General features: G+C 37.7%; 1 protein-coding gene across 5 annotated transcripts in view; it reads right to left on the bottom strand.

Annotated features, from left to right (window-relative positions):
• Positions 1–14,116, bottom strand: part of MATN2 (matrilin 2) — a 69,761-nt gene that overhangs the window by 31,148 nt on the left and 24,497 nt on the right. For all 5 annotated transcript variants that reach the window (XM_014965534.1, XM_014965536.1, XM_014965537.1 and 2 more), the window contains exons 4-6: positions 11,328–11,450; positions 6,207–6,329; positions 236–358 (exon numbers count right to left, since the gene is read on the bottom strand). In XM_014965534.1, coding sequence (XP_014821020.1) covers positions 236–358; positions 6,207–6,329; positions 11,328–11,450 — 369 coding nt within the window. The remainder of the gene's footprint in view (positions 1–235; positions 359–6,206; positions 6,330–11,327; positions 11,451–14,116) is intronic.

Genomic DNA, 14,116 nt, shown 5'->3' with positions numbered 1-14,116 from the left:
TTAAAAGCTTCCTGTTCATAGAAAAGACCCCTACCCCTGCCTCCTCTCCCCAAAACCCAAACTATCCCCCAAAACAACTTTCATTGCTTTCATGACCTTTGGCTTTGAGAGCACTCCAGCATTTTCTATACATGATGCATTATTCACTGTTCCCAGGACCAGTGGGGGTATTACAGCTGAGAATTGGAAGACAAGAAGTACAAACTGTTCATAATTAAACTTTATCACAACTTACTTCTGCAAGTCCTTTTGTCTGGATTTAAAATGAAGCCTGGATGGCATCTACAGTAATAGGAGTCCTCTGTGTTAACACATTCATGTTGGCAACCTTGGTTATCCAAAGCACAGTAGTCTACAACTGAAAAAGAACAAGACCAACACATACAATTAAAAAAACAAACCCAGAACTATTATGCATAGAGGTTATGGCACTAGTTACTCTCTGGCAGGGGGGTTGGACTAGATGACCTCTAGAAGTCCCTTCCAACCCCATGTGATTCTATGATTCTACAAACAGTAGCTATAAAAAAAGGAAAAGTTGACATAATTTGTGTCCTGAAGAGCCTTTCTACAAAATGTAGTGCACATTCAATACCAGTTGGTACATCAGATTTGACATGAGTCCTGGATCATTTCTCCTACCCTTTGAAGATATATCAACTCTCGGATAGTCAGGAGACTTCTCAACATATTTTGTCAGGTCTGGAAACCATGCCTCAGTCAGTAACTCCCTCCAGATGTTCACACTGTAGACCAGGGTGTAGCAAAGCTTGATTTAGTTCCGTCTTCTGTTTTTCCAATCCAAGTTCTGGAATTGCTCTACTTTTCCTTAGTTCCCTCCCAGCTGTATTAGTTCTCAAGAGCTGTTCCTGTAGCCTGAGTCTATAGGAGACCCACAGCAACACCTTCTACACTGGGGACTGTCATTCCCTCTAATGTGCTCCAGATTCATCCTGGACAAAGCAGCTGCAGCTATGAAGCCCAAGTGCTTCAGGCTGATATTCACTGATATTTTGCTTATATATTGCCTTTTTTATGAGAGAAATAAAACATCGTAGCTAGTCCAGTCACTTATTTCATAATTCCGGTCATCTATTACACAAATCCATATTCACAGGACTGATTGCCAAAGGCTAATAAGGTAACACTTTAGAGCTTATTCAGTCAAGCCCATTCAAAAGTGTTAAAGAAGTGAATTGATTTGTTTGTTCTATGTCTTTGCAAGTTCAGTTGTTTCTTCACAAAAAAAAAAAAAAAAAACCTCTTAGAAGAAATTAAAGATAAATCACAGAGCAGGTGTTCTGTCCCCAAAGAGCAGCCATGACCACATTAGGCAAGTTTAGCTGGTTCTTTCTGAAGAAGACAGTAATGTGCTCAGCTTCACCTAGACATTTAAGGAGACGGCTTTCCTTTGCCAAATAAATAATTTTTTTATTACTTTATACTGCTGAGACTCCCAAATTGCATTAAGAGACAGTAAATTGTTTTAATGAAATTAGTTCCTTCTTCAATAGTCCTGTCTTTGCAAATCATGTGTATACTCAGGTGTGATAAGATATTTAGTCAAGGTCATCTAGTCAGGAAAGAGGAGAACCCATTTCATTACTTTGAAAGAGCTTCTTTCCATCCTTCAGAATATGTGTGCTGAATCAAGTCAAATTAGACTACTTACTGGCTACTATGTGAGACCATTTTCCTGGCAAGCACCTTCCTGTTTCCAGAATGAATAGCTTCATATAAAAATGTATTTACCGAGTATATATTTCAAGGATATAACGTGTCATACAATTAGTCAGCTTTCCTCTTAAATTAATCCTAACCACATGCACATTTTCAAGTGTTTTAAAAGACACATTAAGAAATAACGAGGCCAAAGAATATATATATATATATATATTTTTTTTTTTTTTTTTAAATCTAGCATCATACCTGGGAAGCCCACATGGATGACTCCATAAAGTCACCTCCTCCTCTGCATTTGAACCCTAATCAGAACACCTGCAATTGCCCAACTAATAATTGCAAAGTTGAGAATAGAATAGAACTCAACACAACACTAACACAGTTAAGAAGTGAGAACATTTGCTTCACAGTTGCTTTTGGAGATAAGTATTATTTCTTTTTTTCAATAACTTTTGTATACAAGTTGCCCTAATTGCAGGCAGGCTTAGTCTTGCAGATTGACACTACTAATTGACCTACAAATTCATTTCACTTTTAACTTCATGTTTCATTCTGGTAGTACCCCCTTAGAAGGGAAACTTGTCAACAGCATTCAAGTCAGCAAGTAGGTAAGTTGTCCATGGAGTTAAATCTTCCTGAAAAACTAAAAAAAGTTACAAATCTATATTTCTTATAGTGAAGTGCTGTAATCCTCTAGTTGGTATGCCGAAAATATACACAACATGTAAAAGACCAAAGCAGAATGTTTTTCTAATTTTTTTAAGTTTTATTATCATCATATTTCTGTACTGTGTCATGAGATATACACTAGAATGTGAACAATTAGATATCTCTCTGTTTTAAATGTTAGCTCTCGCCTATTTCAATAAGAAACTTTTCTAAGGGATGAATTAATGACCTTTTAGTAAGCAAGCAATTAATTATTAAATAAATAAAGAGCAGAGAAGATTCATGGAAGATTCGAAAGAACCTAGAAAGCAGCCAAAAAACTGTAGCGGTGCCAGGACTGCAAAGAGGTGCCAGCAGCCAAACCACTGCCAGCAGAAGAGGTCCCAAGCCCAACAGCTGCAGCAATATGGAGATGGGTATAGCACCAGAGCCAAGAAAGAGAGGACAGGACGTCCAGCAACACCAAGAAAGTGCAGAAACTGAGAATCCAGCAGCATGATGGAGAAAGAATGGCTCATTACCACCAAAATTTAACTGACAGGATGTTTTTCATGTGAAAGGAGGCAGTTCACATAGAAAGCTGTTTAAAAAGGCAAAGTGATAGTGCTCTGCCAGCCACACTTATCACTGAGCAGACAGTTTCCATTATTGTTTAGTCTACAAATTTGTTCAAAAACTGTGTGTTGCAAACACTCAGAGAGATTAGCCAGTCAGTGGTCAATTGTAATGGATACATTGTGAGCTGCTGGTTGTGAGATTTTATGTAATTATTGCCAATTCTAATGGACACATTGTAAGCTGCTAGTTGTGAGATTTTATGTAATTATTGCCAATTCTAATGGATACATTGTAAGCTGCTGGTTGTGAGATTTTATGTAATTATTGCCAATTCTAATGGATACATTGTAAGCTGCTAGTTGTGAGATTTTATGTAATTATTGCCATTCAAGTAACTAGCTGACAACTGCCAATGAAGCAATTAGTATTGTCTTTGATCCTTAACTAGAGAAATTAGCCCATCAGAAAAGAGGAAGAAAACTTAATAAAACAGCCTGTGAAATGAGTTTTCTTGCGCTCTCTCATTTATTTTTGCTAAAGTTAAAATTTTAAAAGTCTTAGATAGCTTAGAGAGAAACCTTTGGCTCTTTGAGAGAACCACGGTGTGTATGTCCTACTGAAATCCTCTCTTCACTCTCTGGATGAAGAGGAGAGAGTAACCTTAATGAAGTCACTGCTTTTTGCAAAATTGTCATTGTGCTCAGTGGTCTCTGGTATCCTGCTCATTTGATAATAAATAATTCACAGAAAGGAATGGTTAAGTAGCTTAAGAGAAATGAAAACTGAGTTATCACTACTGATTCAGTGCTATACATAGTGTCCTTTAAAAGATTTTCCAGCAAGGATGATTATTCATTGGTGATCACATCTGCAGAAGCTATACATCCTTGGTAGTAGAATATTCTTCAAAAATCTCAAATTGTTCATATATGGAAAGTCAAATTCTAGAGACTGACAGCTCATAGGATTTGCAGAGAAATTAACAACAGAACCTCAAATTACCCAGACAATCTTTTCCTGTTCAGGAAATGTAGAGAGGCTGAGTGCTGCATGGGTAAAACATAATTATTATACATTGAACCATTCATGTGCATCAGTAAGAAATGAAAAAGTTAAATGGTCAAATAAATACAAAAGAAAATTGAAAAATAGAAGTGCTAATAATGTGCTTTAAAACCACAATGGATACTGCTAATTATTGCAGGGGCATGAATAGCATGAATTCATGTTTTTTTGCTAAACTAAGAAATCAAGAGGAGAGGAAAGACAGCTATAAAATGCAAGATACCATAACAAACCCATGCATGAACTGTATTTTGAAAAGAACTGAAAATAATTGAGACTATGAAACCTTCGAATGTCATCAATAGAGCCTGTAATAAGCCTGTATCTCTCCATGCCTAACAGAGTCAGTGAGGAGGTAGGAAAAAACATGTTAAAGATGTATCACACCTCCAAATAGCACTCTTCAGACTTTGCAGAGAAATTATGAATAGGCAAAAAACAAGTGCCCCCAAGAAATTTAATAAACCGCATCGAAACATTTTGAAGCTTTTAATAAGAAAAAGTAGACTTTGTATTTACCATAGAGGCAAATATTATGTTTGACATACAAAAAATTTCACCAAAGCTTATTTTTATCCCTATGATGCTATGGTAGCTACCTTCCTGGCAAGAATATCTTGTGCTGTAAAGGACCCTTCAACTAATACAGAGAAAATAGGAGCAACAGCTGTTGACACTAAGCATGAATATTTTGGATTAGAGTATATGGTAGGAAAGAATTGGGGATGAAAGAACCTATCAACACGAGTCATGGATTTTCTGTCTCAGGATATAGTCAAATCAATAGCCGAGAAATACATGCTTTATCCTAACATAGGTAAACGTCATGACGATTAGCTAAGGTTATTGGATGAAATTCTGTGGGGTCTTAGATGTAGAAATTTAGGCCAGAACATCTAACAGGCCTTCTTGCCTAAATAGCCATTATTAGCTGCATTTGCAAAACAATTCAGCTTCAGAAAGCAGGTTCTTAAAAAGGCGTATTAGCTGCCAAATTATGCTACGCATAAATTACGTCGAGAAATTTAAACACTCCTACAAGTCAGGGAAACGTTTCTGAGGAGTAAGTACAGAGTAAATGTTCTTCAAACTGCATGTTATCCTAGATCTAAAAAACCTTAAAACCTCATTTGTGCATCCCATGAGAAACTACATGCAGAAACTTCAGTTCCATAAACTGTCATCTATTTTGCATCTCAAAACAGGATTATCCTGCAAGTTAATAACTCTGTGAAGGTAATAAGAGACAGATTATATTATGTTAGAGTTGTTTAAAATGGCAAGAAAGAGTAAGCTGTTGGACAAAACCATTGTGGTGGCCTGTGGCAGATTTGGGGCCAAGGATTCACTTGGACTCACTTTCATGGGATTTCAGCATGTGTTTGAAATTAAGCATGCATTTAAGTGCTCGCCTGAAGAGAATACCTAACAAATAAGGCAATTTTTTTCAAGGACTCACTAGGGGGGTTTTGTGGTGGATACCAGAAGACAATATTTTCCCAAAATGTAACATGGGATGAAAAGTTTACGAGAAGGCTAATAGGCTAGTGAAAAAGATTATCCTAAAAGTATTTACTGCGTATAAATGGGGAAGAAGAGTGAGATACTTATATGGTAATAGAGAGGGAAGTATGTTTTGTGTTAAAAAATTATTATACTGTATTTCCACACTCACTCTTTTGAGTTGTAATTCTTACAGCTGATGTTTGCTTCTTTACTGCCCATAGTGAAAATTAAAGGCACACAGTGGATGGATTCTTAAGGAGGGCTAAACTTTCCTTAAAGTCATCTTCACGAAATCTCCTCTGCCATTAAGATAACACTAAGTAAGAAATTGCAAAAAGTTGTCTACTTTCAAGTTTTTCCATGTATAACTTGTGTCTGAAAAGGAGCTATCAAGTTTGTCTGGCTTTGTTTGTTTTTTAATGGTCACATATATCATGCCAGTACATTGATGGCCACATGCATAGATCTAGAATAAAACATCTGGTGTGTTGTTTCCAAACAGCAATGTTACTTTCTGCATGAAATTAGTTGGAACAACTTTCCCAAGTCACCATTATCAGCAAGGGCCTACGAACATGCCAGTATGTATTCTTCATTATTTACCACTCACACAGGAGATGAGAACTTCCCAACCTTGTCTATGGCTAACCTGGATATTAACTTACATCAAATTTCCCTTTGGTTTGCGACAACAGATAAATGTGAATTGCCAAACACATACTCACTGATACAATTCTTTCCATTTGCATCAAGCTCATACCCTTCATAGCACTGGCAGACGTAAGACCCAGGTGTGTTCACACAAATGTGCTCACAGGCATGTTTCTCCACAGCACAAAGGTCCTGAGCTGCAAAACATAATTGCATGAGTATGAAATTCTTGGACCTTCTATAATTCACGGGTAGACTACAGATCAAAAATAAATTTCAGGAAGCTACGAACAGCTCTTTAGAGATGAGATCATTTTAACATAGATCATGCCAAGGTTCTGTCAAGCAGTGGAAGTCTTATGCCAGCAGGAACAGCCACTTGAAGCTGAGCAGCTCATTCCTTCAGCTGAAGGCAACAACAATTGATGAGTCAATGGTGCCTAGTAGAGTTGCTTGACCATATATTTCCCTCAAAAGTTCAAAGGGCATTCTTCAGTTTTTTGGGGAAAAAACCAACCCTGTTTATCTTTGTCTTTTTTTCTTTTTTGGCATAACCCTCTCAGATAAACAATGATGAGGTTGGAAAGGGGAAGAAAAGGACAACACGACACCAAAAGACTTGGGGACACTTAATTTCTGAGGTTTTTTTCAGTTTTGTGCAAAATACCACAGTGTTACCCCTCCCAAGCAAAAGATTTCATTAAAGATTATGTCAGTTCAGCACGTAGTGCAATGAAACAGAAGAAAAGGCTTTCTTTTCAATAGACTAAAGCTTTCTGAGAACCGAAAGTTTTTCCAGTGAAATCTCAGGAAGGAGAGTACTCTGAGTTGCTCAGGATTGGTCCCAAAGACTGCTCAGCACATAACTATTGTTTACAGCTACGAAAAAGGTTTTTGGGTCACGTTTGAGGAAACCAGCCAAGCAAATAAGAATTTTCTTGTATAGCTGTCTGCTTCATATCAAATGGTATGATGAACAGCATAAACAGTCATTTAACTCTCTTATTCCAGTATAAACACCCACAAATAGATAATTTTCCAGCTTGTTTCAGCTATGTTTCCTCTTTTGTACAATTTTGTGTATTAATGTAAGATTCGAACATCTCTAGAGAAGAATAGAAGAGATTAATTTAAACAAACAAACACAGTGTAATGAGTAAAGAATAACCATTATCTAACATAACCACTCTTCTCTAATAAAGTTAGGTCTGAGTACATGAAAGGAACATTCTTTACATGCCATGCAAAACCATCTTAATGAAATAAATATAAGACTATTTCAAGTTAAACAAAATAACTTCTTTTCCCCTAGTTTTGTTCTGGAAGTTAGCCAAGTTGCTTTTTCTTTTTATCCTCATGGAAAGCAGCAAATCAAAAGTATGGCAGATTTTCTTCATTCAATGCAAGGAAATAATTTCTTTAGAAATAACGTTATAATAAACTGTATCAAGGAACAAAGCTATCTTCTATTCAAAAGAAAAATGCACCCTTTTCCAGCCTGAAGCAAAGTTGTCAATTCATTGCTGATTGAAGCCATTTGGTTAAGGGTTTTTAAGAACTGAATACTGATATGGTGTACTCTGACAACATAAAAAAAAAAAACAGAAGAATGAAAAAAGAGTATAACTGTAGGTGCAGAAGAATGAAAAAAGAGTATAACTTCAGGTACATACCATTCATCTTTTCTTCAGTGTTTAATTTAGAAAGTGTTAAAATATATATGTACGGAGGAGAAGGATCTGGTGGTCCTGGTAGATAGTAAATTATCCATGAGCCAGCAATGTGCCCTTGTCACCAAGAGGGTCAATGGGATCCTGGGCTGCGTAGGGAAGAGTGTGGGCAGTAGGTGGAGGGAGGTCATTCTCCCCCTCTGCTCTGCACTGGTGAGGCCACAACTGGAATACTGCGTCCAGTTCTGGGCTCCCCAGTTCAAGAGAGACCGGGAACTACTGGAGAGAGTAGGACAACAAAGATGATGGAGGGATTGGAGCATCTCCCTTACGAGGAAAGGCTCAAAGAGCTGGGAATCTTTAGCCTGGAGAAGAGAAGGCTGAGGGGAGACCTTATTAATGCTGACAAGTATCTAAAGGGTGTGTTGAAGGATGATGGAGCCGGACTCTTCAGTGGTTCCCAGAGACAGGATGAGGGGCAACGGGCACAAGCTGGAACATGGGAAGTTCCACTCAAATATGAGAAAGAACTTCTTTATAGTGAGGGTGGCAGAGCCCTGGAACAGGCTGCCCAGGGAGGTCGTGGAGTCCCCTTCTCTGGAGATTTTCCAAGACCTGCCTGGATGCAGTCCTGGGTAATGTGCTCTGGGCAATCCTGCTTTAGCAGGGGAGTTGGACTAGATGATCTCTAGAGGTCCCTTCCAACCCCAACAATTCTGTGACTTCCGTGACTTCCATGAAATATGTCCAAACCTTGCATAAATACATCTGGTGTATGTTGTATTTATGTACAGCACTAAATATAAACATGATGAAGAGTTATTTTACTTAGAGGTCAACTGAGGAACACATTGTCTCTGCACTTGCGGACAATCAGCAGCCAGTGAAGGTAACTAAAACGTTCACAGACTGGGTTTTTATATGGCTGTGCTTCCCCTTACCTCCAGAAACAAGCTGTCCAGTTTGTCCAGGCTTGGTCCCCTTTCCTCATGAATTCTGTTACTTCTCTGGGGAGCTTTCATATATATATTCATATTCATAATGGTCTGACCTTGTCTAGACTGCTACTGTGTCATCTCCCTCCTTCATCAATGACTTGCACCATCCTAGCACATTTAAGGCCAATTTGATAGCTCCCAATATTAGATTTCCAGCGCTAATTGCTAGAATTAGTTTATAGTTTGGTGATGTTGAAAAAAGTCCATTAGAAGTAGGCTACAAACACACTGAATGACTCACTCCCCTTTCATATTTAGCAAGTTGCAATCTAGTATCATCTATTTGATGATCAAAGCAAGAACAGAGTAAAGCAAATCATGTGTGACAGGTAAGTGGGGAAAACTAGTATGACTGAGTCATAGCTTAAAAAAAACCCCTAAAGCATTGCAGCTTTGAAAAATAGTAGAGAGTGAACACCGAGGGCTACTGTGCATGGGTCACCAGTAGGAAAACTACACACAATTCCAAAACTCTCTTGGAAATCAGTCTGTAATTTGAAGCAGTGCAGTGCCCAGAAGCTGAACTACTGGATGATAAAAACTATGGAACTGTAACAAAATAAAAAAACCCAGAAGACAGAATAAAAAAAAAGAATTTTTCATGCCTGTAATTATTTTTTTTTAATTGAGTCAAAAAATTCAATTGTCAAAATTGATCTTAGGGGTGAGGATGTGGAAAATGTGTGAGGGAATTAAAAAAAAAAGAGATATTCTGAATTTCAAATAATTTACAGAAAATTTGAAAGCAAAAAATAATTCTTTCTTAAAAATTCTTTAAGAAAATTAATAGTACGAGGAGGGTTTAAAAGAAAGTTTTAAAGGATATGAAAGTTTTAAGTTAGAAACATTTTAAGAGGGACACAATAAAAAGAATAGGCTAGAGAATATTACTGAAATATGATTATATAGCTGGAGCCATCATCTGGATTCTGACCACCCTCTTTCTGAAGAGCTATAGAAAATAAGCTGTGTGAAAAATTTTTCTTGTCACTGTTCTTGTCTTGGTTTAGCTGCTAAACCAAAAAATAATTCGGAAATATTCCAGATTGGATTTAATTTTTTTGCATCTTCTTGAGGAAACAAAAACACAACTAAAGTGTTAAATTTGTTCCATTTAACACAAATAATTCCCCTATAATTCACGCACATGCATATGACAAATGCCTACATTTGGTGAAGGATGCTGGTGAGAAGATCTACAAAACAGAGATTCCTAGAACTCATTCCATAGCCCGATAGCACAGGAGGTGAAGAGCTCAAAAGGAGTTTCCTACTGCAGCCCACGCAGCAGCGAGAATGTCCAAATCACTGCGGTGCTGGCTTTGTTTTGTTCCCATTCCTATTTATTGTGGCTCTGACTGAAACCACGTGCCCCACTGCACGTGTAAGGACTTTAATTCCCAAGCTGCCGAGTCGCCTCACTTACTGACGTACTCCTGCTGTTTTGGTGGTCATGAAGTATTTGATATAAAATACAACACTAAGCAAGAGAGACTAAGAACCCTCTAATTCCAAGCTACCTGATTGTTTTATGGCATTCTCCTCAGATGTGGAATATGCGAATTCAAACATAAGGTCAGGATTCGAGCCTGCATCCTTCACCTTGATTCTAAATTATAAATCGTGAAGGGTACATCCTATGCTCTCACCATGACTGTGTCCTCCAGCTTTTTGAAAAGACATTTTCCAAAGTTTTTCTTCTGGCTATAATCAGTTTGGCAAATTTCACTTGAATCCATGCACTGCCATGGGATAAGAAACTGAATTTTTAGCAACTAAGTTTTCCACCAGTAACCAAAAATAGCATTGCATAATTTCTTTAAAATAATGGTGGATACAGAAAGAACTTGGCATACCCATCTAATGTAGTCTGCTGCTAATTACTAGGAAGCAAGTTAAAATGGATGAAAGAAATACTGCTTACAAACATCACACTTAGAGTGAAATACAGTTTGTTATTATAAACTATAAAGCAAATTACTTTAAAAGTCAACCCTTTTAAAGAAATAAATGAGAGCGTAAGCAAGATTTTTAAAACTATTCTTTGAATGGTTGCAAACCCTTATACTTAGGCAGAGCTTTTCAGAACAGCAAGTTATTTCACAGTCCTCTCGCATGGGGTTTATTGCACCTTTCTGTACTACTTAGTACTGGTTGCTATCTAGACAAGATTAAAGCAGTTGGGTTCACTTCATGTGAGATGATAAAACAGTTCTTCCTCTGATTGTTGCTCCACTGTTGAACTTACTACACCAATAAAATCCAAATGCAATTTTTTGCAGTTACAGTGTACCTCTGCAGAGCTGTGTGTAAAAATGAGCTTGATGTATTTCAGAAAGGTTTATAAGAACTTCCCTTACACAAAACAAGAAAAAGAATTACAACTTTACCTTTTCAACCACTTTCTGATGATTACCATTCATTATATACTGAGCTCAGTCCTTCTTTATGAGCCCAGTAAGAAGGGGGTGTGATGTTAAGCACTATTTGGGAGCGTAAAAGAGAAAAGTTAAGAAAGATGACATACTGCTGCAAGTCTTCTGGTCGGCATTCAGAATGTATCCTTGTTTACACCTGCATACGTAGGAGCCAGGGGTATTTATGCAGAAGTGATCACAGCGATGCTCAACTGTACTGCACATATGGGGCACTGAAAGAAAAAAAAAAAAAGCATCATTAACCACTGCTCTTTCTTGTGGTCACAATTAAAAAAAAAAAACAGTGCAGAAAATTTTACTGCAGCAATTTAGAAATTTCAAATTAAGTGTTGACAGTAAAGACAAAAATGGAAGGTGCAGCCTGCCAGACTGTAAAAAAAAATCCTTAACAAACAGTACTATGTACTTATTCATAAAATAAGTAGGAATTCAGATATTTTCTGTCTGGCTGACATTAGTGGCATGTTTTTGGACATGAAAATACATGTGGAATGGAGATATAAACAAAATAAAAATACACAATACCATATCTGGAAACACTAATTACTTGGTGGTCCCAAGAAGACAATGAAACAAATGTACAAAATCCTAATTTAGAAAACAAGTGGAATTTAAATACAAACTGTTCCAGAGGACATTCCATTTCTTCAATGAGGAAAGTCAACACACAGCACAATACTAAAGAAGAATGACTAGAAAACAGCCCATCTTGATGAAGAATCTTGCTTCCTTAGTTATTACTGTTGAGGAACACGCAAGCAATACATGATGACACTGAGGTCATGCATCTCCAAGATTCATGGGAGCAGAGCTGAGCTACACTCCACAGTATAAGTTTTTCTAAGTCTATCTTTAATCTGTTTGTAACTTATGTCTCCAAAAGCAAGTAGTAAAACAAAACAGACTGAGACATTAAGAAAGAAAAAGAATAGTGGGCCCATTCTGTCAAATTCATTGCTGAACTATTTTTCTCCAGATCAGTAATTGGGAATTAAGAAATCTCCTTGATGTTTTCTTTCCACTGGAGAATTGCTTCTATGCAATTTCTATAATATATGGGTGAATTACTCCTCAGACAACATTGTGTGGAAAATAATCTATTTTGCTCAACAACAATTAGGGATTGATGTGCTCTTTATTGTGCTAGGTCGACAAAGCTCAAAATTTATGGGATAGATATTAACAGTAATCTTCTGGCAGCCACAACAGGAGCCTGATAAATAACTTAACATGTGGTATGTGTGGTACTTGTGGAAAAAAATTGTGGTTTTGAGATACATAGTATGTATCTAGTCTTTGGAATGGGTACCAGAGTTATGCATTTATTACTAATACACAAACCACCACAATTCCCAAATCTCTTAATCAGCTCAGATCTCATAATTTTCTGCCATAATAAAACTTCTAAAGTACTTTTATTTATGTGAATACAGACCTGCTTGGACTTCTTGTTTTTTCATCTTTCTGTCATTTTAAAAATGAAGTTTATGGCCTCTGGTACTTTATAAACAGAAATTTCCTCCTGGCTACATTTCACTAGCTTTCAACATCAAGTATAGCTTATTATGACCAAAGAAGCACTTTCAAATATGACAAATGAAAAATGTAATAATTTCAGTAGTTTAAGCGTTAGAAAATCTACCATATACTAGTGCTATAGAATGTGAATCTACAGAACATTACTCCAAAACCAGTCAGTCCTCCCATATCAAAAGAACACAAGGCTGCAAAACACAGTATTCAATGACAGGCCTCCCAATAACTCAGTCTGTTCTGAGAGTATAGCGTTACCATCTGTTACCAATCTTCTGACATACTATCACATAAAATTTTTTCTGAAGTGTCTCTATAGCACCCATTTCAAAGAATCAGTGGTGCTCTGGTCATGAGTCAAATTTCTGTGGCGAAGGAGGCTGCTGTCTGTGTGACTTCTGCAACCTCATTTGTTGCAGGAGGTGTTTGGAGGACACAGCCAAAGACTGAAGTAATAGAAAGGGCGATCTCATAGTCAAGGAATTTGAATGTGAGCCTTATGAATTAGATTTTATCTCTGTCTATGTCACAGGGTCCTGAAATGATATCGGGCAAGTTGCACAATTGCGTGGTGAAACCCCGGCACAGGTTGCCCAGAGAAGTGGTAGATGCCCCATCAAGGAGCCCCATTCAAGGTCAGGTTGGATAGGGCTCCGAGCAACTTGATATAGTGGAAGGTGTCCCTGCTCATTGCAGGGGGGTTGGACTAGATGACCTTTAAAGATCCCTTCCAACCCAAACTATTCTATGATTCTATATAGACTCTTCTGAGAATATATCTGCTAGGCAGTGGGTAATCTCTGCCATCCATGGGTAAAGAGTGCCTAATTTGATTTACTCTTTATTTTCCCCACAGAGCTTCATCACTTGGCCAGGTTCTTCTCTTACATTCACAGGAACGACAAAAACACGTTCCCACAGACAGAAGGGCAATCCAGACAGGAGGACAACTCAGGTGCCAAGGTCTTTTCCCACAGCATGAAGCCCAGCAGACTGCACACCAGGAGGTATAACCAGAGGGGTGCCTTCAATTGCTCTAGCAAAGGAACAAGGTGTCCATATGTTCAATTCAGCTGCAATGATACTGCCTCTGGGTCCACAATGGGGAGGACCTCAAAAAACTAACCACATTTCCCAGGAGGAATGTCTGCACTGGGAAGTAGAAGCTGTGGATGCTTAGATTGCTCTCTTGAAATTCAGTAAGCTGAAGGCTGCCCAGACTCAGCAAAATATAAAGCATTCTATCTGCAACTTAGTCCCTTAAGTTGAAATCCATAAGAACCTAACAGCTTAAATTCTCTGTTGCACCTGGGCTGGGGTTTTTAAGTGTGCTTTTGGATCTCAC

Source organism: Calidris pugnax, unplaced genomic scaffold, assembly GCF_001431845.1.
Source record: "Calidris pugnax isolate Ruff unplaced genomic scaffold, ASM143184v1 scaffold41, whole genome shotgun sequence".
NCBI lineage: Eukaryota > Metazoa > Chordata > Aves > Charadriiformes > Scolopacidae > Calidris > Calidris pugnax.
This window is presented reverse-complemented; position numbering and strand designations above follow the sequence as displayed.